Below are 24,593 nucleotides of genomic sequence, written 5' to 3'. Positions count from 1 at the left end.
ACGGATCTTTTGGCTCGGTTCACTAAAAGAGCACGGATCCTTTGGCTCGGTTCACTAAAAGAGCACGGATCTTTTGGCTCGGTTCACTAAAAGAGCACGGATCCTTTGGCTCCCAGGTGCGTCCTTAAGATTTTTTCTTCCTTCGGTTTCTTTATTACACAAAATAATTTGAAATTGTGTAAAAAATAATTACTAAAGTAAATAATATTATCAATAATCAATTCGTATCAATTATATAAAATGTTTATTATTTATATGGCTTCATATATTTAACAAACTGAACTTGGAGCATAATGATACAAATTGTAATATCATAAAACTCGATGAGAAGAAAGTCCCAGTCTCTGATTTAATGTATATCATTTATATACTTTTAACTGTTTACATTAAAACATCATAGACAGATATAAAGAATCATACTACAGAAAATAAATTAAAATGTTAACAACAAAAAGAAAAAGACAGCATCCAGGCAAGTTGTAGCTGGTCTTTAGTGACGGTGGGCATTAGGAATAACCAAGAGCCCCAGCTTTGAGGGGCTGATCCTGTTTCTTCTCTCCCTGATTATTATCTGTCCTCCGTGTCAGTCTGTGTGCCATCACAGTGTAAGATGTGGGCAGACTGGCCCCTTGGTCTCCCACCAGCTCAGAGCCAGCTTTCAGTTTCAGCGTCTCTGTCTGTGTGGCGCAAACTTTCTTTGGCTCTCTCGTCTCCCTCCCCTTCATGTGCTCAATGTGCTGTGTGTGTGTCTGTAACCCGCCCCCTCATGCGTGGCTTTAACCGAAAAAAAGAGGTGTGGGAAAACAAACAACAACAACAACAACAACAAATCGAATCCCATTAACAGCCAGCTCCCGTTGTTTATTTAAAGAGCCGGACTCAGAGCCGGATCGTTCGTGAACGACACGTGACTACAATGCAATGTGATTCCCTTCATTTCAGTCGACACACCTACAGCTGCACCCGAGAGCAAAGACTATTCGCTGCATTTATGTTTGCGAAAATCACGGAGCTATTCATAGCTGAGAGTTTTACTTTAAACACCGATTTTGAACACAATTACAAAATGAATGCAGTGATGAAAAAAGCTCATCACACTTCATTTCCTTGAGTTGGGTCGTTAAACGTAATGAATCAAACAATTAGTCGGATCTTTATGTGGAAATTATTGTGGTTATCAAAATATTTCATAGTCTCAGAGCCATTTAACGGGATTTTAAATGCTCCTGTCTGTCCTCATTGGCGGAAGATGAACTAGTGGCATGCGAATTTGCGCCATTCATTCCAATGCCACCTTTTATTTTGATGATTTTATTATGACACCGGCAAAAATGATTTCTGATAGATGATTTGGCTTTGATACCACCTTAAAGTAGTTTCTCTGGCTGTTGCTGTCTCCCTCCCTGACATCGTGGGGGAAAAAGCTGATTTGGGCTCTTAGTGTTATTCAGCTGCACAGAAATAGTCAGATTACTACTCCAAATATGAGTGAAACCTTCAAATTAAAAGCATACAAAAATATCCGGTTGACTGCCTGTGCTAAGGAATGGCATGTGAAGAGAATAATACTACAGTTTATATTTACTGAGAAATTCTTAATTTCAGCGAAATTACACTAGAAATACATACATAGAGGCATTGAAATGGAAACTTACAATCTTACAAACATTTACACTAAAGTAAAAATAAATAATAATAAAACAACTATGAACAAAACAAGCATTTTGTGAAGACACTGTTAAACTCCACGCTGGATTATGGATTATGATTTTCGATCACACTTTACATTTCAAGCTGCTGCAGAGAATCAGCGGAAAACCCCGACACACACTATGACACAGACAATGAAGACAAAACATTTCGTATTTCAGTTTCTATGTCGTGTTTCTTCGGACTACACAACAAGCCATTTGTAAGTCACGGACAGGTTTTATTTTTAAAAGACTGCACCGGATGTTGGACTCGGTATGTGACAGCCAGCTTGATAACTGTGCCGCTTCCAGTGAAAACACACAGGTAAACCTCTCTAGTTTTCACTAACACATTTTCTCCGCTGCTTTCACACCATGCGGATTTTACATCACTTCAGCGCAATGTGCTTCTTGTCACCACTGGCCCGGACCAGCAGCTTTTTTAAATTCACCATCACACATTTTGTATTTGCCGAAGTAAAGTTCACTTGTGGTTTTAGCTAATTGGGTTAGCCACTAGCTTAGCTGTTAGCTAAAGATTAGCCCTGCTAACAATAGCAAACTAATGTTAGCGCTCTCTCAAAAAAAATCGCTGTCAACTATTTAATATGGCGTTCACGTTCTTTGCTAACCACGACAACATCTGTCCTGGTTGAACACCTGCACCGGGGAGGCTTTCAGCGGGTTTAGCACAGGCACGAAATGCGAAGTGGCTGCTGCGTGTAGCTAAGTAGCTAACATGACCCGAGTTGGAGGGACGTCGTACCTGACGGCTTCACGGTTACCTCGGTACTCCTCCGAACCACTTCGCTGGCGTTGCAGCTATTGAGAGCATTTTAGAGATCACGATTAAGACATCTTTTGAACCAGCCTGAAATGGGATCCTGCATTTTTTTTAATTATTATTATTATTATTTTTTTTTTTTTTTTTTAGAAAAACGTCTGTTTTCGCACTTTTCCAAGTTGATTCATCTTTGGTGATGTTCACAGAACAGACCAGGAAGTAAAACATATGGACCGTTTCGTTTGTGAGGAAACTGGTCCGGAGAAAGCCGCCTCGTTTTCCTCAATGGGAGCTCGTCTTCACATGTTCTTCCAGCAAACGTGTGTCAACTTGGCAGACAACAGGTTTTGCGACCTTGTCGGCATGCTGTCGTCGAAGTTGTGCAGCAAACTGCCCGTGCTGAGCTCAGATGTCGAGTCAAAGGTCGTCGTGAATTTCGTCTCTTTCAGCTTCAAACCTTCAACTGCATTGAAATGTTTTAACCATCAAGCAGGCTGTGGAAAGGTCCCGTCAGTTTGGAGGGATGTTACTGTTACCTGCCAGCTTTGTACAGGAGGGGCCTTCACCTCATGTAGATCTTACTTTGTGAGTTTGGATGAAAGGCCAAATCTGAACAGCTGCTGTAATCAGATGTGTTGTGTTTGTTGGCCGTGGGCCACTCACAGAGTAAAGCAGTAGATGCAGTCTGTTTTGGATACCTGCTCATAAAACTGACTTGAAGTTATTTCTGCCCCACCAGGAAAACACGAAAGATCGCTATCGCATCATAACCTGGAAGGTTTATTGTTGTAACGAGATGTGTTTCGCTTCTTAGAAAGTGACTCTCACATTATAAGGTCAAATGTTATAACCTTAAATTGCATTTTCACGTCATGCCGTTTCACGTTAAAAGTGCATGTGTGTCGTAGTAACACGACAGGGGACAAAAATAAATCATGAACGTACACTAACTTATAGTACTTACAATATCTTGTTAAATGGTGAGAAGACATCTTTTTTTTTTTTTAGGCATGCTGTGTGCGACATGTTCATGTTCACTCAAGACTTCTCTGTCAGGTTTTGTCACATGGCAATTTTAGAGCTGTATTTTTCACACAACTTCATACTGTAAAGTTATGGGACCCTGATTCTTTGTAAGAAGGTGAAAGTTATTGATTCATCTGTATTTAGAAATATGCTTCTTTTTTTTTTTTACTTTGTAATAGTGTGATTAATGCTCATTAGTAGATACAAGTGCATCCTCATGCCGCACTCTTATACATTGTCTGGTTTACTTTTTTCTAGCTTGTGATCAGGACTAATGGAGACAACGGGAGTTTATGAGATTGATGTGGCGAGCAGAAGAATAGTGGGAGGCAGTGATTCTCCAACTGACTTGGACAGCCCCTGTCAGGTAACCCTTTCAACATGTATTATTCATGTTTTTATTAGTCATACCACTAATGTATGTACTGCCCAATATGTTCAGTGTATTTAAAGTTGTAAGACACTAGTTACAACCATTTCTCTAGGACTAGAAATACATTTTCATTCATTTTAGTTCATTAGTTTTAATACATTTTTTGTTTTAAATCTCCACTGAAGGAAAATTCATGCTGACATCACAAACTCTGATACTCTTTGCCAAGAAAACAATGTAGTTTTTACCTAAAAAGTACCAAGGGTAGAGACAGAAGATAGTACAACCAACATTTTTTTTTTTTTTGACATGCAGTTACTAGACAGCAAGTCAATATGAGGCTCCCACGTCTGACGAAACACCTCACTTTGTTGTGTAAGTCACAACAGTCACATCAATTTAAATATACTGACATTTCCATTTTAAACACAGCAAATAAATTGTAGAAATGAAGCGATTACCCTCAGAACATAAAGGGTTCCACAGTACAAGGTGAAACATGCAAAGAGAGAAGAAAGTAAAGGAAAGACAGAGAGAGCAGGCTGCTAAACATGTGCTATGACAATAATATCATTGTAATAAGCGTGTTTGGCTCTGCCAAAATTGATTCGTAGGCAGCTGGACTTGTATTTGTCTATGAAGACGTTTGGATTCTCTTACTGCCTTTAGGGTATCTGACCCCAAAGTCTCAGCAATATGTCTATGGATATTCTCATTCATCCAGGTCATTGTGTTTGGCCGTGTTTAGACTTGGCATTCATCCGTCTTAAGTGACCTGATCACAAGTGGTCAGCACTTAGTTCATCTGTTCACAACTGACTTTAAAATGAATCTCCAGTGACCATTTGTGATCGGATCTACGTTCCTCACTTCATTAGCAAATACGCAGGTATTAAGCTTGTGTGGATGTGTGTGCAAAGATCGTGGTTTGGAGTGGTTGTGCATGGTTATTGCACAGCTCTACAATGACATAAGGATTCATTCATTTGAAGTAGTCTGTATAATATTCTCAGTTCATTAGGGCTAATTAGACTCTTTCAAAAATTGCCAGGACACATGAAGTACCCACAGTTTACACTCCTAAGTGAATGTGGCATTTGGTCCACAGTTGTACTTTTTTGTACACTTGTGAGTGCATCACCTGATATAGACATTAATAAAGGTCTCTCTGTTAACAGGAAGAGGCCTCAGAGTTTGATTTGGGGCTGTGCTGTGCCGAGGAGGAGAGGGGGGAAACTCCAGGCAGAGAGGACAGCCCCGGTGATCTGGGTGAGGCAGAGCTTGATCCTGGAGGGGGCGATAAGACTGAAGAAGGCAAGGCATTTGGTAGGAACACTACCTCAATATATTAATGTGACAATAATTTTACAGTCTGATGTCTTTATTCATGTTTAAGTCGTATAAAATTTATGTCACCTACAGCTCTTACTCAAACAGATAAAGGTCACAGTTTTAAGTATTTTAGATTTAAAAAAGGCTATAGAGTGGGAAAAGGTCAGGTGATAGTAGATTCAGGGTTCTAGGACAAACCACTAGTAAAACCATCATTTTTTTTCTTGGGTCTCTTCTAAAATTGATCTACAAACTGCATAATTATTGTTCTTTGTACTTCTGCATCAAATACTGTACTCTATCCACACTCAGTGTTAGAGCTCAGTGTTTCTTTGAGGCCCCCTTTTCCCCCAGTGAAGCTGACCTATCAGAGTCCAGTACGCTCTGAACGGTCAGTTTGCCAACAACCGACATGGCAACTACACGTTCTGCCAATGCTTTGCTGTGAACAAATGGTAATCCCTAACCTTTCAGAGCATACTGGGCTCGCTTTGGTTCTGCCTTGCTGGTTTGACTCTGGATCCTTTAGGATAGTCTCAGTCCATATCTACAACAGGGAATGGAGCAAGAAAACAAGACAACAGAATTATGCAGACGGGCAGGCTGTAATTCATTAAGCAATTTTGGGATTCTCCTTGTGTGGAGGTGTGCCAACTCTGCAGGGAACATCAAGCTTGCAAGTGGGCAGCAGCCAGGGACAGATTCACCTCAGTTATGGAAGCTGCAACTGGCCCTAGATACCAATGAAAACATTGTCCTTTTTACAGACATTGTTAGTGAAATGTACATACATATCTATATAATGCTTAAAAATAAATCCTACTGATTTTGAATCATTGTGTGCCCAGTGTTCTTCCATTTACCCTCGTCATCAAATTCGATAGACTGGTGTTTATCGAGAGTACAGGATGTCTCCAGTGAGTTTAATCAGAACTGCTCAAAAGACCAGTACAGTCTCGTGGAGTGAATATTGGCTCATTTATGGGGTTTTTTTCCTCCCTCTCCTTTTTATCAACTACATTGAAATAACAAATTCTTACATTCATTCAATATTTCTTTGAATTGTTTCCATTGACATTGATTGCTTTTATGGTCCACTCATCTGTTTAAATGGCAAGCAACACTGGAAAACATTCTGTCTGTCAGAAAGACAGCACAAAAACACAAATGAGTGTGTGATGGTGTCTGAGCAGGCTATCAGCGTCGGTCTCTGCTTATTGTAACTCTGTAGCTTGAGAAATGCACTTACAAGAGAAAACGCTTTCAATAAAATATGCATTTGTGTGGGACTGTTGAAATTAACCAACAATGCTGTTAACAGAACAAATCAATGGTCTTCATAAATGACTGTGTTGCCTGTATATTTTTAGTTTCAGTTCTGAAATTTTCTAACTAGGCGTCTTTCCAAATTAATTCAGGTCTTCTCTCTCTGTTTTAGGAAAGGAGGTGGTTCTGTTGATGCAGGCTCTGAACTCCCTTGCTACTCCTGAAGAGAAACTGGCTGCTTTGTGCAAGAAGTATGCCGATCTGGTGAGATCAACATCTGTAACGCTCTGATTACATCAGGATTAGTAACTCTTTAATACGAAGGCTGTGCAAAAAACTAAGACAGCAGATAACTATTGTCTCCTGATAATCTGAGATTAGTGCTTTTGCTGTTGACATTACGCTCAGTTGGAAGAGAGCCGCTGCATGCAGAAGCGACTGAAGGCCCTGCAGAAGAAGCAGTCTCAAATTGTGAAGGAGAAGATCCACTTGCAGGGGGAGCACAGCAAGGCCATCCTGGCCCGTAGCAAGCTGGAGAGTCTTTGCAGGGAGCTGCAGAGGCACAACAAGACGCTGAAGGTATGAGGCAAATACCAAGCTGTTAGATTTTCATAATATGGAAATAACAGAGCTGTTGTTTTGCACTGATCATTGTTGTTGACTAACAGGAGGAGAATGCCCAGCGGTCCAGGGAATACGAGGAGCAGCGGAAGGAGGCCATGCTTCACTTCCAGATGACCTTGAACGATATTGAGGTACAGATGGATCAGCACAGCTCTCACAACACCAAGCTGAGGCAGGAGAATATGGAGTTGGCTGAGAAGCTCAAGAAACTAATTGAGCAGTATGAGCTCAGAGAGGAGGTGAGACATTAATGGAAATGCATGACAACGTAATGGAACTTTAGAAGATAAATTGGCTGGTGATGATCACAGTTACTCACATATCGTCCAGCCCAGTTAAAAAAAGAGCTCTTTCCCTCTTACAGCACATAGACAAGGTGTTCAAACACAAGGAGCTGCAGCAGCAGCTGATGGATGCCAAGCTGCAAAGAATCACAGAGATGATGAAAGAAGTGGAGGAGAAGCAACAGAGAGAGCGTGACTTTGTAAGTGCATGTGTTGTGCCTTCAAATATGAGCAAGAGGCAGCCAGAACCTGAGCAAGAATAAATAAAATAAACGTGTGGATACTGTCGCCGTGTGTAACCTCACTAATCTCCGATGTTTCAGCTGCTGAAGGATGCCACAGAGTCCAGACGCAAGTGTGAACTGATGAAGGAGCAAGAAATTCAGCTCAAACAGCAGGTGAGGACGCACACACCGGCCCTGTGGATTCAGTCTCATAGGGGATAAAGGAATCTTGTATTTGTCTTCACTCCTCACTGCTCTCTTTTGTCTTAGCTCTCCCTTTACATGTACAAGTTTGAGGAGTTCCAGAGCACTCTGGCTAAAAGCAATGAAGTCTTCACCACTTTCAGGCAGGAGATGGAAAAGGTGAGGCAGCTGTTTGAGCCCACCATTTTACCTTTTTTCAGTTAGGGGCAACCTAATTGCTATTTCTATGTTACCATCGCTGACAATTACATGGGAAGTGTTACTAACATTTAGTTCATTAAACTGTTGTGTTACTGTTGGCTCTCAGCTTGAGAGGAGCTGCAGAGTTCTTGTTGTTTTTTTTTTTTTTTTTTTTTTTTTTTTTTTTCAATGATGGTACATAAAAAAAATTAACGCAATTACTTTCCCTGCTATTTCCATTTATAAGGCCGTAACACAACCACTAAATCATTTACTTTTTGAGAGAAGTGACTGTAACTATTAACTTTAAAATCAACGTCCCCGACAAATGTTTGCATCACAGTAACTCTCTTTGTTTCCCTCCAGATGACCAAGAAGATCAAGAAGCTGGAGAAGGAGACCACACAGTGGAAGACCAAGTGGGAGAGTAACAACCAGACCCTGCTGCAGATGGCTGAGGAGGTGACATTTCATCCGCACGCCTTGTTTTTTGTTTTTGTGGTTGTAAATAAGTGAGAATGAAAGCTGGATCTCAATCTCATTTCAGCATGTAAAACTCTGATACTAATGAAGTAAGGCGTGGTTAGCTTAGCCTGGTACAGTGAAACTGAACTGCTGGGGCTCATTCTGGGATGGCGCTCTGAGCAGTGCAGTGTATGAGCGGCACCAGCTAGTTACAGTTTTCAAACTTATTTCATGGATGCAGCTCGCTGTGTAATCACTGAGCTCAGTGCGACTGCGATGGTTTTGTTACAGCACCAACAGGGCTGTGCTGTAGACAAAATGTTTCCTGGGACAGCAGGTATCTGTTTCATCCAGCATACTCATGGGAACAGATGTTGGCCTTATGAGAAGTTATCAGACTTTCTTTGTGAGGTGTTACTAAAAGTGCATTAATCAAACTGCTGTTCATGTGACAACACGACAATCAGCATTCAGGCCTGGTGGACATGAATCTGCAGTGATATAATGTGAGCCAGGTGAACATGCTTGACCCCTTTCAGAGCAAACACTGAGCTTTTGGGGTCAGTCTGAGGTTCAAAACTCTGACAGAATGATCTTCAGGCCCGATGAATTACTCTTTTCAGACTTTCTAAGGCGACAAATGGACATTGGCGCTGATGGAAAAACTTGTGTGTTTCAGAAAACTCTGCGTGATGGCCACTTTAAGGCCCTGCAGGGAAAGTTGGAGCTGTTGGAGAGACTCTGCAGAGCTCTACAGAAGGAGAGGAATGACCTCAACAACCGGCTCAGCCTCCTGCAAGAGGAAGACAAAGACACAACAACAGCTCCTGAGGCCCAGCAGCAGGAGGAAGATGGCGTGATTCAGGGTGAAAGGCAAGAAACAGATGGCATCCATCAAGCTCACAGACCACCTGAAGTTGACTCAACAGCTGCTACAGTGATGAGCAGCATGCCTGCAGAAAAACCAACCACACAACAGGTCTGAGAAATCGTGCATGTTGTGTATACATGAGCAGCTGCACACCTGCAGTTTGATTCCAGAATGAGCGAAACCATCTTCATTGGAGATACGGAGCTCTCTTCTATTTTTAAACCTAGTTCCATCTTTCAAGGTCTTGATACAGGAACTGAACCAGATTTTTTTATGTGACACTTGGAACAAAATAGAGCCACATTATTGGATTGTTTCTAAAAGTTTGCCCAGATCTTCTTTTGTTGCACCGGTTGGCTTTGTGGCGAGCACTTGGTAAACCCTTTTCTACTAACTGCATTTTCATAGCAAATTTCTAGGCAGCTCAAGGTTGGATTTTTCTTCTTTACATGACCCCTCACTGTAGTTTGACTCATTCTGATGTGGGTATATCATATGCATTTTGTCATAGACTCATTTGTGTGAATGTGAGCTGAGCACTTGGGGGCTGGATGAGGAGCAGGGACGTGGTGCGGAGCCTGTGCCGGTGCCTTAAGGCACACTGAACCTTCCACTCTGTCACAGGTTTCCATGCCTGGTCAAATAAGTCCACTGAAACCGTAGTTGGTGTCCTCTGCTGGACGACAGGTTGAACTGTCTCACATCCTCTGATGCTGTGAGAGAGTCAAACTGTTCTCTTACCATCTAATGCCAGTTTAACTTGGAAAGCAGCGATGTCACATCTTTATTTTTGGGGAAGATTTCAATTCAGTTTGGGGAAAATACCAGCATCAGTAAAAGAAAGCATACTGGTGATGAACATGATACCCTGTTCAGCGAACGGGGTCTTCTGACAAAACGAAATTCAAAATGTAATTCATGTGTGAAGAAATCAAATTAACCCGCATCCTCATCTTCAAACTTAATACTGGAAGAAAGTTGACAGATTTTCATTTCTAATGCATTTGAATAAAGAGATGCTGATTTCTATCAGTGCTGCGTACAGCATTCAACAGAAGCTGCTCTGGCTTATTCCTGAAAGGATGGTCAAATTAGATTCTGCTTCATTTCTGTGGGATATGTGTACATGTGAAAATAATCTGCGTTGTCTTTGCCAAAAATAAATCTTCCCATTGAACTCGGCTCACACTTACAGCCTATATTTACTGTTTTTGTGTGGCCATGTTGAATTGCTACACCTTAATTGGCTTCCTTGGAATTCCATCTCTTCTGAGTACAAATCACAAGACAGTTGGATCAGCAATTTCTTTGCTCTTTTCTCTCCTTTGACATCATGCTGACGATTCCCAAAACACAGTTTAGCCTGTTCTGGAGTCGGTCCCCTCTGAACTATATTCTAATGTCAGTAAGCATTCAATGGGCGTAACATGCCAGTAGGCGAAATGTCCTGTGATCTTTTGAATTCTCACATTATGATGTAAAAACATAACACGTAGAGGGTCAGTGGGTGTCGGGTGAAGACTTTTCAGCATGTTTCCTGTTTCTTTGGCGCTGTCCCAGACTGACTCTCAGGTAACGTCAGAATCTACCTCTGTAGGTCAGACTAACTGTGAAAGACGAGGCTTGAGTCACCATTGCTTCAGAGAGCTTTATTTTTTACTAAAAGAACCCACACCCCTCTGATTGTACAGTGTTCTTATAGTCCTATCTTTCCTTTCAATAAACATTTTGTAGAATTTGTATTTTCTTTTGATTCATTTCATAGTTTTGTGTCATTTTCTGTGTTTTTGTTTTGTGTTTTATATGCAACTTTATTCAAGAATGAAAATTCTCTTCAGAATTTTGTATAAAGAAATGAGAAACATGATCTTGAAAAGTTACAAAAATTTTATTGTAGATGTGTGTTACATAAGAGGATGAGGAAAGGCGTGAATCCTACACCTTTCACTGAAGTAAATGAACAGGAAGTAAATACAGCAGGGAATGTTTTCTCCGAGGAAGCTGGGATGTGTTTGTTAAATATGAAGTTGAACAAAGCGACAGGATAAGGTACAAAAGAAAGCTTTTCTTAACGGTCTCTGCTCTGAATCCCAAATCCCAAATTCTCCAGATCCTAGAGGATGAACCTGAGCAGACAGGACATTCAAATCTTACCCTTTAACAAGTGCTTGTGTGCTTTTAGGTACCTGGGCCGTTGTGATAAGTCCATGTTGTCTCTGATGCACCACACTGTTTGCCCATGTGGTGGCAGATTTGTCATTTTGCACTGGAGAAGAGCCAGAGAGGAAGTGGAGGTCTAAAGCGCGGGGGGGTATGCAGGGTTTGAAGCAGCTGGGTTAAGATCCCTGAGCCTCAAGCTCTGATGCAGGGGTGTTTTCTGGCTCCTCATCGTTGTAGATGTTCTCCGCCTGGAAGAACAGGAAAATAAACATAAACAAATCGACACCGATGCCTTGAAACAGTTTGAGATCGGGAAAACCTGAAGGGGTAACTCAGTCTCATGACAACATTCATGATCAGCTAATTCCTGTGGTTAGTCGGGGGAACAAAGCCTGTTTGATTCACTCCCATCTGGCAAAAAGCCACCATGAACTCACTCACTCCAGAATATTCCCATTCAAAGTTTTCCCGCCTTTCTTCTACAGGTAAGCTGTAAATGTGGAAACTGTTATGAAAGGTTCAGGTTTTGTTACAAAACAATCACAGAAACATTTCAGATGGATCGATGGAATAACATGACTGCCGCTGAACTTAAGAGGTCAAAAGATTACCCTGAATTTATCATGCAACCTTTTGGCCGCACATTATTTCTGTTTTTTCATTATTTTGTTTCCTGCTTTTATATCAGAATGGATTTATTCATGAAGAAAGTGCAATGAATGTTTAATGAACGTTTATCGAGGTCTCCACCTGCCGCAGAAAACCCCTCTTAAGTGGCCCACTCAGGTTATAGAGCTTTCTGTGACTGAGCTGAGGGATAACCTAAGAACGTGTCTGCGCTGAAGAAGCTCTATAAAAAGAGGAGTCCAAACTTCCTCTGAGCAAGTTGGGACAGGAGATTCAACAATGATTTAATCAAGGTTCAGTGAGAAGTGAGAGAGGATTGGAAGTATTAGTTTTTAGTTATAGTTCAGACACTGTCTACTAGTGGTGTGATACATCCTACACCAGATGTTTATGTTCTACAATAGATTCTCATAATAAAATATTCATATTTTCAATCATCTATTAATTTGGGCGTGAACGTGTATTTTATCATTAACAAAAACGTAGTGGAAATGATCTCGCTAGATCATATCTTGTTGGTAGGAACTACCTCTCACTCAGTGCTTGAGTCTCATGTTTGGTCATCAGTGATGGCAGAAGTAAAGGCAGTCATTTGTTCAGTCAAGCATTTTAAGATATACATGTTGATACACATGCTGTCAATTAACACGCAACATTTTAATTCTTCATAATTAAATAAAAACGAGTAATCTGATGTATTCATACTGAAAACTATTTCTATTTGAAATAACACTTTTTATGTTGACTTTCTAAACATATAAATATATTCTTTTTTATTTTTATATTTATTGTCTAAAAAAATCAGCGCCGGCTCGGTATCGCTGATACCAGGCTCAGATTTACTCGGTATCGGATCAGAAAGGAAATCAGTGGTATCAAACATCACTACTGTACATCTGCAACTTATCCCATCAACATCTACGAGTATAAACAGAAATACAACACCAATTCCAAAAAAGCTGGGACGCTGTGTAAAATGTTCATAAAAACATGGATTCTTGTCCCAACTTTTTTGGTATGTGGGTTCTATCACTGAAGGATACCAAGCAATTTTATTTCAATTTCAATTTCACAATTTTTTTGGTGCTGATGCTTTGAAAAGATCATCCGGAAGAAGAATATATGTACAAACTGGAGTCTTTCAGGTTTTCATACAGAAAAGAATTCACATCGCCCATTCGAACAGTTTGAAACGGCTTCCACTGGTTCACTGGAGGACGTTCAACTTGATTTGAAAAAGAACAAACAATGCATGATGAGCCATTAGAGCTGTATTTACCATCTGCCACACTTGCATGATGTTGTCTTCAGACACAGAGCAAATGACCCAGGGTTCATTGGGGTTCCAGGAAAAGTCAGAGATTTTGGCTGTGTGGCCTCCATGGATGAACTGATGGGGGAAAGAGACAGTTGAATGAGCCTTCAATGGTTAACAGGTTAATACCGTTGTAAATGATGATTTGACATCAAGGTTTTTTTTTCACAAGCATGCAAACAGTGACGCTAAACAAGAAAGGAGCCCTGTGATGGGAGAGAAAACTTTGCCAGTTTTGAGAGCTTGAGTATTTCTTACCTTAAAGCGCACTCTGACACGTTATTTATAATGTCTTATTGGATCTCTATTGGTCTGTTGGACTGGGATCAGTTAACTAGAAACTAGTTTGAGATGGTTTGAGTTTTGTGACATGACACATTTCCCGTTGGAAATGGCCATCAAAGAATGGGTACGTTGGTTATAAAGCGTTGGATGGACATGGTCAACAACAATACTGGTTGCATTTAAACAACGCTTTATTTGGACCAAGAGGTCCAAACAGTGTCAAAAAGATATTCTCCAAACCAGCACTGCCCCAGCCTGAACCGCTGATACAATGCAGGATGGATTGTTCCTTCATGTTGTGTGTCATATTCTGACCCGACCATCCAAACGTCGAAGCACACATCAAGACTCAGAATAATGTTGTTCCTCGCTCCTATTTTCAGGTTTTGGGCAGCCTGTGCAAAGTGTAGCTTCATTTTCCTGCTCTCAGCTCACAGAAGTGGCAGCTGGTGTGGTCTCCTGCTGCTGCAGCCATCTGCTGTAAGGTTCGATGCGTTGTGCATACAGACATACTCTTTTGCATACCTCGGTGGTACGTTCAAAAACAAGAGGATGCTTTTCAAATATGTAAAAATGTATTCTTTAAGGTTTTCTTGGAGACAAAGGATTCATATCGTATGAAATGCCTTCCACTAGTCAAGAGAGCAGCAGGGCCCACTACTGGCAAAAGCAAATTTGAGTGGTGGTCTTTCCCTTACAGTCTTCTTAACATTGTTTTTTAATTAATGCAAACTAATTAAATTGTTGGTTTAGGCTACGTTTTTTGATTTTGTAAACAGGGTTTTTAAAACAACATAAAAATAGTACAAAACTAAAAGTTCAGTAGTGGATCACTCCCCACCCTCAATTGCTCAATTGTAAGACAATTAAATTGGATATTCTGAAAATATCAAAAGACGCATACTGGTTTACAGCTTCTTTTTAAGGTAATGAAAAATTCTAAATGAAAATACTGTAATGATGTATTATTATTAAAAATAAATAATACTGTCTACACCTTTTATCATTTCAAACATGCTTCATCTGCCTTTCCAAAACAATCCTAGCTAGCTGATCTTAAACTCAGTGAAACAATATAAATAATCAAACAGATTCTTATGATCACACCTGTTTACTCTGACTATCATCATCACGCTCATTAACGTTCACTCCTCTGAAAATAACCTCCCTTTACCATCATCATCTTGACCAAATCAATATAGCTGCCATGAGATTTACTGATTAAATACTTACAATAACAAGCAGTGGAACAGGTGAACAGAGATACCTAATAAAGGGACTGTAACCTCTCGCGGTGCTATTTGGAACATTATATTAGCGCTACAATATCACAGCCCATGGTTGTACCACATGTCCTGCCTTAAGGGGAGGTTTAAATAAAATCCCAGAATAACTGTGAAGTCACACACCAGCAGTTCAGGAGGACCATCCTCAGCATCTTCTGCCGACTGCTCCTCCCCAATTTTACTAGAAGAGAATCAACAAAAAACAGTGAAGTGGTGCCTGCAGGTCAAGGATTTTTCCACTCAAATGCCTGTAATGTTTAAGACTTTCTTGCCTAGCAAAACGTTCTTTGATTGTAATGATCTTCAGTCAGAACATTCAAATCAAATCTATTACAATTATATCACAGTGTAAGACAGGAGAAGTGATGTTGTTCATAGAATATTTGCTATACAACTCTCACTTCAACATGCACTTCCGAATGCATCATATAAAAACCGGATGACGGGTGGTGGATGGTCTCTACCTGAGATCCCAGACGTTGAGGCGTCTGTCGGTGCCACTGGACGCTAGGATGGTTTCATTGTGAGGAGACCATTGTACCTAATGGGACAGTTTAACAGTTTAATGCTCAGCAGAAAAGATTTGGTTGGAAATACTCTCTGTCATTGTAATTGTGTTATATTGACAGTAACAGGGCATCTCCAAACACAGGAACTTTTTCCAGATATTTAAGAACCTTTTGAGAAACACAGAAACTTAAACATCAAGTTGGGCTGTCAGAAAGTTAAAGTAAAGTTAAAGTTTAGGTAAAGTTAGCAGCATTGCCGTCATTTATTGGTCAAAAATTTGTGCTGAGGGTAAATTTCATCAAAAGACAAAGCACAAAGTGACAATATCATATATAGCACACGTGTGAGCTAGCTAACATGAGGTGGCAAGTGAATGAGAGAAGCTATGGGTTCATCAAATGCAAATGAAATTTACTGCACTGCACAATCGTCCCTGAGTGGTTTTGCTGAACTCAGGCCATAGAGATGATTGAACAATGATCATTAACAGAGGAAGATTAGAGTCTCATTCATGTCAGCTAAAATATATTTAATTGGCAAAGTCTTTCTGCCAGAGAGGCATTTGGAAGTCAGTTGGCAATAAGAGCTACAAAGCCCATTTAAGGAGCAGGTCAAGAGCGTGAGCCATGAGTGGTCTTCTTTTCTAAATAAAAGCTGTTTTCTCCACTTCAGGGCTTCTGTATTATTGAGTTTTCACATAGACACAATCTTATCTTACCTGGAATATTTCATCTTTGTGGGACTCAAAGGAGTGGAGCTTCAGTTTGAGATTTCTGAGATCCCACAATGCGACAGTCTGAGAAACAAAACAATCTTTGCATTAAATATTCATTCCAGTTCTTCTATGATGTGTTTTGTAGAACTGTGACATTGTCAGCCTTGAGGAGGCACTATCAGCTGTTGGTCTACCTTGTCAGCAGAACCAGTTGCAAGAATGAACTCGCTGTATGGGTTGAAGCTCAGACAGTTGACCTCAGCAGTGTGAGCATCCACCGAGTGGCTGGCTTTAGATGTGATGTTGGATCGAGTGTCCCATCTGGTGTAGAGTAAGAGGCATTGAGAACAGGTTAAGATTAGTCTTGATTAGAAACAGCGAGGAAAATAGACAGACTGGCTGTAGTTCATGGAAAGGCTCAGTAAGATAGCCACTTTACACTGCGCTGGGACAGGAGACAAGAGCAAAGACCTGAGGCTACACTGGGCAGATTCACCAACACTGGTAGGCAGAAGAACTGATGGATGTAGTTTTCCACTGAAACAGCAGTCTAAAGGTGTTTCATATCCATCAGTCCCTGTCTGAAAGCTGCAGTCCTAAGATTGTCAGTGTTAATCCCCTTCTACCAACAGTTCACCGTCTTCCAGTGGCTACTTCCGGCTCCAGAACACAAACATTACGTCCTCAGTTTCCACTGGAATGTTTACAATACCATGTTTTGGGGCCAAAGACGGACCCTAAACAGCGTTATTATGACATTCCTAAAAAGCTCTGTGAGTGAATGTGGTATAAAATAAATAAAGCATTTTGAAAACTTGATTTATCTGCTCCTCCCATTCCACAAATGATTGAATAGATGGTATCACTTACATCATCAGTTTCTGGTCGTCAGCCACTGAGCCAAACAGGGACTCATGGAGCAAATGCCAGGAAACATCTTCCACCACTGCTGTGTGGCCAGTGAAGATGGTCTTGGCATCAACGATCTTCCCCTCCTTTGGCCCAGTCCCAATGTCCCATAGACAGATGGTCTGGAGAGGAATGAATGGGGGAACACAGTGTCGATATACCTTTTGTTTGTCCCCTTGCTACAGTGATGTGTTAGAAGGTGAGAACCTGCTTCCTCACCATAATTTGCCAACGCGGCTTGTTTCCAATTTCCCTTCTAATTTCAGACTATGACACTTAGGAGATGAGAGCGCACCAGGTGTTAGGCTTCGGGTTAACCTGCACCATTGTGAATATTGCTATGCTGGGATGACAACTTCTGATAAAGAAGTACTGAGGTGTACAAATGGCAGTTCCTTGTGCTCTGTGTACCAGCTGACCTCAGTCATGACAGCCCATGTGTCTAGGCTCTATCACACAGAGTGTAAATGCAGCTGTTCCTCTCAGAGTCTGGAGGATCTCATCAGGTGCAGCTGTATGACGTTACATTTATCTTATCCTTACCATACAGCCCATCAGGCTCTTTACCGTTACTCATATTGGTTGGAATTTTTTAGGCAAACACGTAAAAAGTCAATAAATCAAATAACATTCCTGACATGAGTGACCTGATAGTCATGCATTAGCAGGCATCCCCAATTTGAATCCCAGCCAGCCTGTCCCATTTCCACTACTTCTCTTCTCTGATTTGTCATTTCCTGTCTCTCTCCCCACTGCATCATCAAATAAAATAATGTGTATCTGATGACATTGCAGAACTACAATTGGATTGTTTCAGCTTCAGCTAATTTCACTTCTCATTGATCCCTGCTGTCTTTCAGTCAGTCTTAATGTTTGTTTCAAAATATGTTGTGTATTGTTGAGTTTTTCTTCTTTCGGTTTATCCCTAATTAGTGCTGCCACAGCAAATCAGCTTCCTCCACCTGGCCCAATCTCTAGCATCGTCTTCTATCACTCCAGCCCTCACTGTGTCCTCTTTCACTGCATATATAAACCTTATCTGTGGCCCTCCTGGTCTCTTTCCTGGCACCTCCATGTCTAACACGCTCTGTCCAACATATACTATATCTCTTCTCTGCACATGTCCATTCTGTCTTACTCCAACCAACTATCATTCCTCGTCTCTCCAGCTCACCTCTTCAGCTTCTTCTCTGCCTGCTCCCTACTCTCACTGCAAATTAAAATGTCATCATCAAATATCATTGTCCATGGTGCCTCCTTACATTATGCCTTAAAAAGCAATGAATTAATTTGTTGATAAATGTTTGATCAATCAATGATGAAAGGTTATCAGAGAAAACCTGAGTTAGAACCAACGTTCAAATGGCCATTTTCTTCTAGGATGACCAATTTACAAAAGCTTTAGTCCCTTACGTGGTCATCAGAGGCACTAAGGAGGTTTCCACTGAGGTTGGGATTCCAGGAAAGACCATAACCTTCTTTCTGGTGACCTTTCAGCCGCAAGTCAGGACTACACTCCCCAGTAGGATCTGAATGATAGAAATATACGGCCTTGACCTTCATGTGTGAGTGAGAAAATTCTGATACAAGTATTCTTAAGTATAAAATAAAATATAAAAATAGCAGTGAACTAACCTGGCTTAGCCGGGTGCTTAGTGTAGTCAAAGACTAGCACATCAGATGTAGGAGTCTTGGTGGCAATGATGAAGGGATTCTGGGGCATGTAGCGAGCTCGGTTCACCTCCCCTTCATGGTTGATCTTGATCTCAATCTCGATTTTCCCACTTACAGACCCAAATCCACCAAACTCTGAAAGGAAACCAAAATCAGACCATTATCCATCCACCATGGAAAAAAAGGCACCAGAGACTTCAGGTTAACTCTATTATATCTGGAATGTATAATGTATTTATGGCCAACAAATATTTGCTAATCACAAAGAAACTGTTATCAATAAAATAATGGAATTTCAGTAGAATCGGTCAGAAACTCTGTGGAAGACACTGGTTCTGGATGGTGACTTTTGCTTTTCTCTGCTGACTGTTAGAGCCTGCCTGCATCTCACTCAACAACACTTGCATCTATAAATGCAACAAAATCCTCAGTCATGAGAAACAGTGCAGGGTATATACCCAACACCTGTTAGATAAGAACATTAACATAGGCCCAGCGCAAACAACATTTCTCAAATGATGTATACACCCCAGACAAATGTTATAGATCTGAAACAAAAAGCTCACCCCTGATGACAGGCCATCTCACACGTGTCTGTCTCAGACCCTGTTATTATTTCCTTATGCCTGTCACTTCAGACTTTCCCACCCTCCTCTCCCCTCCCCCAATCTTAGTGCACCACACCATATCCAGGGTCATTTATTCACGGTGCAGGGTTATGCTGCAGGAAAGCACCAGAGTCTGGTCCATTTTTTTGTCGCACAAGTTTCTAGTGTTTCTCTAAAAAAAATAGTCATGGCATGGCTCAGGGGGCCGGGTTCTCCCCAACTGGGAGGCACATGGGGAACGGCCCTCCCTGGAGTGGGGCTGGTGACCCAGAGGACCTACGTCGGACAGTTTGGTTGGGTTCTTGGAGTTTACTAGGGCCCTGTGCCTGGGCCTTAACTCCTCCATTGCAGCTCTGTTCCCTGGCATACACTGTAGGTCTGTCTCTGGCTACTGAGCAATGTCCGCAGGGGCATTGCTTGGGCCCCAGTGCTGGTCTAACTCTTATTTTGGGAATGTCCACTTGCCTGTATGGTTTCACTTGCCAGCTCATGTTGGGTTAAATCACGAACAATGGATGAATCTTGCGAAAAATGGGCTAAGCTCTTTCAATGTATTACTATGTACCCTATCTTTGGCTCGGCTCCTCTGTTGCAAAGGAAATTCCTAAAGACCACCTCATGACCTTGTTCTTTTTGTCACTACCCAGCTCTTGGTAATTAGCGTAAGCTGATGTTCATGTCGTTCTGATAAGGGGGTTAGATATTTTTTAAGTTTAGACTTGCAATTTACCTCAAAATTGTTCAGTGGCCACATTAATATACTTATACAAACAGCAACACACCAAGTAGCAGTAAGACTTCAGGGAACCTACACGCTGCATGGTACTGCCAACATACCTGCTGAAAGATAGAACAGTACAGTTTCAGCATTTAGATGAAAGAAACATGAGCATTCATTCAGTTTGTTCCCTAACCATAGAAAATGTTAGTCAATTGATTTGTTTTAGTTTCAGACACAGAAAGTGTCAAAGCAGAGAACTTTGCCTTCAGCATCTTAGAAATGAAGAGAGGACGAGGAGTCCGTAGCTCTGAACCTTCCTTTAACCAAAAAACATGAAAGTGCCCACTTATTTCTTAGCTCTGTCTCCTACTCCCTTGTACCTCCAAATGCATTCTTCATAAAGTAAATATTGAGATGAAAGTGAAAAGCATTCTACTACACTTCTCCTGCAGATGACTCCTGGTATATTTACCTCCTTTCTCGCTGTCATAGTGCGCGGCATCAAACTGGGCATCATCATTTGGTACCTGGACGCTAGCAATCACAAGGTGGTTCTGTTCATCTGATGTATGGGTCCCTAAAACCAGCCTGTGGATGGTGTAGTCCTTGCCCTCTGGCCTGCAGGGATCCACAATGAAACAGGTGATAAATTCAATTTGTATTTAGCAGCACAAATCGCTTTGCCTTTCAGTTTTATTTCAGAGCAAGGTTTTTTTTTTTTTTTTTTTTTTTGTAAGATTTCCTCATAAGATTCCAGTTCTCAAAAGCATCAAAAAGCCAAAGACATCACACCCACAGTAAAGCGAGGTGGTGGCAGCATCATGCTCTGGAACGTATTTTTCTGGGGCCTTAATTAAGATGATGGGACTTTTGAACAGTTCCAAATACCTGTCAATTTTGGCACAAAACCCTCTAAGAAGATGTAGGGGAATTCCCCACCTCAGCACAACAACAAAACTAAGCATACATCCAAATCAGGCGATGTTTTGACATGGCCAGCCAGAACCTAGACCTAAATCCCATTGAAAACCTGTAAGGTGATCTATACAGATAGATGACCTTCTGAATAGGACTATAGCCTCACTACGTTCAAATCTTGAAGAAAGTAGTGAAACAGGCTGGCATCTCTGTATAACCCTCAGATCTGTGCCTTAAAGTTAACGTCACAAAAATCAGAAAGGAAGTGACAGTTCAGTAATGCAGCTGGGAAAGAAAGCTTAAAAACCTATCAAAAAGCTCTTTGCATTGCCAGAAGCTCCGACTATTCTGAGTTGATGGGAAACAACAATACAATTCCAGGTTTCTCTTCAGTACTGTAGCCAGGCTGACAGAGTCATTGCTCAGTGGAAACATTGATTCCTTTGGCTCTTATCAGCGATGATTTTATGGGCTTTTTTTTTTTTACTAATAAAATCATAACAATCAGAGCCAAAATTCAAACGCTTTTACCTAAATTAGCAGTAGTCCACCATCAAATGTAGCAGCTTCTCAATCAACTGTAACACCTGCTCTGTATTAGGAATATTTTTCACCTTTAAATCTCTCCGAGCTACTTTCAAAAGACGTAGTCTCATCATCTAAACCATCAACTTGTCTTTTAGATACCTAACATTTAAGGGTGTTTTTACACTAATAAACACAAATATTCTCAATCTCATCAAAGTGACTTTATTTCTAGGTTATGTATCACAGCCTTTCAAGATTGCTGTCATCAAACCTCTCCTCAAAAGACGCAATCTCAATCCAGATGTTTTGGCCAATTATAAATCAATATCCCTTTCATTTCCAAATTTCTTAAAAAAGCAGCTGCAAGCCAATTATGTAAACATCTGCAAAGGAATGGTTTTTTTGAAGTCAGGTTTTAGCACAGAAACAGCATTGGTAAAAGTTACCAAAGACTTTCTAATGGCTTCAGACAACATATAGGACTCCATACTTGTCCTGTTAGAGCTTAATGCTACTTCTGACACCATTGGCAATAATATTCTATTACAAAGGCTGAAACGTGAAACTGGGAATGAATGAATGAACGAATGAATGAATGAAGCCACACTAAGCTGATTCAATTCATATTTATCAGACAGATATCACTTTGTTCATGTTAACAATGACTCTTGATCATGCACTTTAGTTAGTTATGGAGTTCCAAAGGGTTCTGTCCTTGGACCAATCCTTTTCACCCTATATATGCTTCCCTTAGGCAAAATTATCCAGAAGCACACCATCAATTTTCACTGTTATGCAGATACTCAGTTATACTTGTCAATGAGGACGAATTATGAAACTAATCTGCTAATCAGACATCAGGCATACATTATAACATTACGCACTACTACTCACTTCCTGTTGTAACCTCTTTTTCTCCCTCACTGCTAATACACTGGCATTGTCATCTTGGAATATGCCCGTGCTATCAGGGAAGAAAAAAAAAAAAATCCAATGATGGAATAACCTGGTCATTCAGTACATTCAGCAGTCAGCTCACCTCACTCTTTGAGCACACAACCTAGACTGGACCAACTGCAGCAACCCCAGATCATAGCACTGCGCCCACAGGTTTGTACAGTAGGCACTAGGCATGATGGGTGTATCACTTCATCCACCTATCTTCTTACCACGGGCATACTTCTGCCTGAGTTTTCTGCCTCTTAAAATAAGTTTTTCCTTGTCACTGTTGCCAAGTTCTTGCACTTGGAGGGATATGTTGGGTCTCTTTACAAACTTATTAAAGAGTATGGTCTATACCTACGTGTATCTACGTGTAAATTGCCTTGATGTAACTTTGTTATAACTTGGTGCTATATAAATACATTTGATTTGATTGAAACTTGGCAAAAGTTCTGTGATGGTTTATCTTGTTTTTTTTTGTTTTTACAAAAACCTAGATTTTGTTGGGTATACTCTGTAATGTTAATGTTATTTGTTGTATATATTTATTAAGACTAATTACGGCAGAAATGAAGACAACAAAGATGTCCATTTTGGTTTGTATATTAAAAGACTCATCTGTCTCTAATGCCGTTCTGCACACATGCATATGTGCTTCCCCAACTGATGTTAAATAACTCAAATTTGTTGCGTGTTGCAAAAATACTGTCTGGCAATGCAGGTGATGGACGTGGATAGAATAGGAAGGGCTTTCTACTGGGGCCATGAAGGAGCTGGGATTCATTGGACACTTAACTTCTACTTGTCAGTACAGTTGCTCAGGTTTAAACCAAGCTGTTGTTTTTTTTATGAATTGGAGACAGTGAAAATACCTGTGGACATCTGGGAGCCATTGGACGGTGAGGCTGGGCCACTCTAGTGCGTGGGTCATCACCAGGTCGTAGAGGAAAGGTGTGTTTTTCTTCCAGATCTTATATTCTTCATTGATAACCCGCTCTTCCACTGCATCATCATACACTTCAGCAGAACAACACGGTTCAGGTTACTATTATGAATCCTATTCATATCGACATTTTCAACTGATAAACACCGTTATATATGTAGTATAACACATTGTTATGAACGAAGGGAAGCTTTGTGCTAGCTTGTTTGACCTTATTTTAGAGATAGTGCCATTGCGATGTGTTTTTGGTTAGGGCTTTTTCCAATTTCTTTAGCTGAAATAAGTTCAGTTTGTAAGAACGAACGCCTAAACACACGCTGAGCACCAAAAATGTAGGCTGGACGTCTTTTAGAAGCCAAATGAGGAAAAGCTTGAACAAGCTTGAACAGCGCCGGGGAGCCTGCTGACAGGACTTTACTAAGCTAGCCGGGCATGCTAACCTCTGCTTTGTTAAACTACTACGACACGCACACACAACGGCACACAAGGAAAACCGCCCATGGCTTTAAACGCGTAGTACTCCCGGTAAACCCTACCCTCCTTATCCGCCATCTTCCAACTCGCAACTGCGTCACGGTGGTCGAAAGCAAAGTAAATAAATATCCGCTGACTTGGTTTCCTCAGCAGAGCTGGCTAGCGGCGGTTTGTCTTTGCTAATCGGAGACTTCTTCCTTTTTAGCGCCGAATTGTTCGATGGAGACTGCGCATGCGTCAGAGTGCCAAACTTGAACTACCTCAGCGCTGCGGCTGAAGAGCGCAGACTGCGCAACTCAGGAGCTGTCTGCGCTTGTGAACTACAATTTAGATTGTATTTATTATTTCCTTGTGCGCATATCGCGTTCATGTGTGAGTCGTGGATCTATCTACCAAGCCAATCATGTCACAACATGTACCATACAAAGACAGGAAAGGACGGAGCACCGCTGATTTTAATCCCGCTTCGCATTTCACATCACTGTAGGTGTTAGAATGGGATTATAAAATAGACAGCTTCAAATTTTATTTGATACTAAAGCACAGCTTGTCCTTATTTTCTTTAACTGGAATTTCTATTGGAAGCAAAAATAAATAAAGTAAATGAAAGAACACAGAAAAAGGACAAATGTAGCACTCAGATGCAGCCTTCAC

The 24,593-nt window shown here is 40.9% G+C and overlaps 2 protein-coding genes across 7 annotated transcripts; one reads left to right on the top strand and one right to left on the bottom strand.

The window, feature by feature from the left end:
- The first annotated feature begins 1,976 nt into the window (after positions 1-1,976).
- Positions 1,977-11,066, top strand: txlng (taxilin gamma). 5 transcript variants are annotated; one of them, XM_029497581.1, is made up of 11 exons: positions 1,977-2,016; positions 3,760-3,868; positions 5,053-5,188; positions 6,645-6,736; positions 6,881-7,051; positions 7,141-7,335; positions 7,461-7,580; positions 7,704-7,778; positions 7,875-7,967; positions 8,355-8,450; positions 9,133-11,066. In XM_029497581.1, exons 2-11 carry the CDS (start codon positions 3,776-3,778, stop codon positions 9,436-9,438), a joined length of 1,377 nt encoding a protein of 458 aa, XP_029353441.1. In that variant the 5' UTR covers positions 1,977-2,016; positions 3,760-3,775; the 3' UTR covers positions 9,439-11,066. The 5 variants fall into 5 exon arrangements, with proteins under 5 accessions (XP_029353441.1, XP_029353438.1, XP_029353440.1 ...); XM_029497578.1 differs by having other exon boundaries at positions 5,053-5,200; XM_029497580.1 differs by lacking the exon at positions 1,977-2,016 and adding an exon at positions 2,642-3,060 and having other exon boundaries at positions 5,053-5,200.
- A 127-nt stretch (positions 11,067-11,193) lies between these two features.
- LOC115040671 (histone-binding protein RBBP7) lies at positions 11,194-24,131 on the bottom strand. 2 transcript variants are annotated; one of them, XM_029497583.1, is made up of 12 exons: positions 24,002-24,131; positions 23,395-23,539; positions 20,607-20,752; positions 18,767-18,943; positions 18,545-18,660; positions 17,093-17,253; positions 16,417-16,543; positions 16,226-16,303; positions 15,462-15,538; positions 15,121-15,178; positions 13,391-13,501; positions 11,194-11,732 (listed from the first exon to the last, which is right to left on the bottom strand). In XM_029497583.1, the coding sequence occupies exons 1-12, from the start codon at positions 24,015-24,017 to the stop codon at positions 11,661-11,663; spliced, it is 1,284 nt and encodes a 427-aa protein (XP_029353443.1). In that variant the 5' UTR covers positions 24,018-24,131; the 3' UTR covers positions 11,194-11,660. The 2 variants fall into 2 exon arrangements, with proteins under 2 accessions (XP_029353443.1, XP_029353444.1); XM_029497584.1 differs by having other exon boundaries at positions 18,767-18,940.
- Positions 24,132-24,593: the final 462 nt, after the last annotated feature.

Source organism: Echeneis naucrates, chromosome 3 (genome assembly GCF_900963305.1).
Source record: "Echeneis naucrates chromosome 3, fEcheNa1.1, whole genome shotgun sequence".
Classification (NCBI taxonomy): Eukaryota; Metazoa; Chordata; class Actinopteri; order Carangiformes; family Echeneidae; genus Echeneis; species Echeneis naucrates.
The sequence above is the reverse complement of the archived record's forward strand: the minus strand, read 5'-3'. Positions and strand labels throughout refer to the sequence as shown.

What these genes read in the sequence shown, in the direction of transcription:
- txlng (XM_029497578.1), top strand. Translation starts at nt 3,776, where the DNA reads ATGGAGACAACGGGAGTTTATGAGATTGATGTGGCGAGCAGAAGAATA. An exon ending in ACTTGGACAGCCCCTGTCAG is followed by an intron (nt 3,869 to 5,052) that starts GTAACCCTTTCA and finishes CTCTGTTAACAG; the next exon opens with GAAGAGGCCTCAGAGTTTGA. An exon ending in AACAGAGAGAGCGTGACTTT is followed by an intron (nt 7,581 to 7,703) that starts GTAAGTGCATGT and finishes CCGATGTTTCAG; the next exon opens with CTGCTGAAGGATGCCACAGA.
- LOC115040671 (XM_029497583.1), bottom strand. An exon ending in CAACTGGTTCTGCTGACAAG is followed by an intron (nt 16,304 to 16,416) that starts GTAGACCAACAG and finishes TTTGTTTCTCAG; the next exon opens with ACTGTCGCATTGTGGGATCT. An exon ending in ACAAAGATGAAATATTCCAG is followed by an intron (nt 15,539 to 16,225) that starts GTAAGATAAGAT and finishes CTGTCCCATTAG; the next exon opens with GTACAATGGTCTCCTCACAA.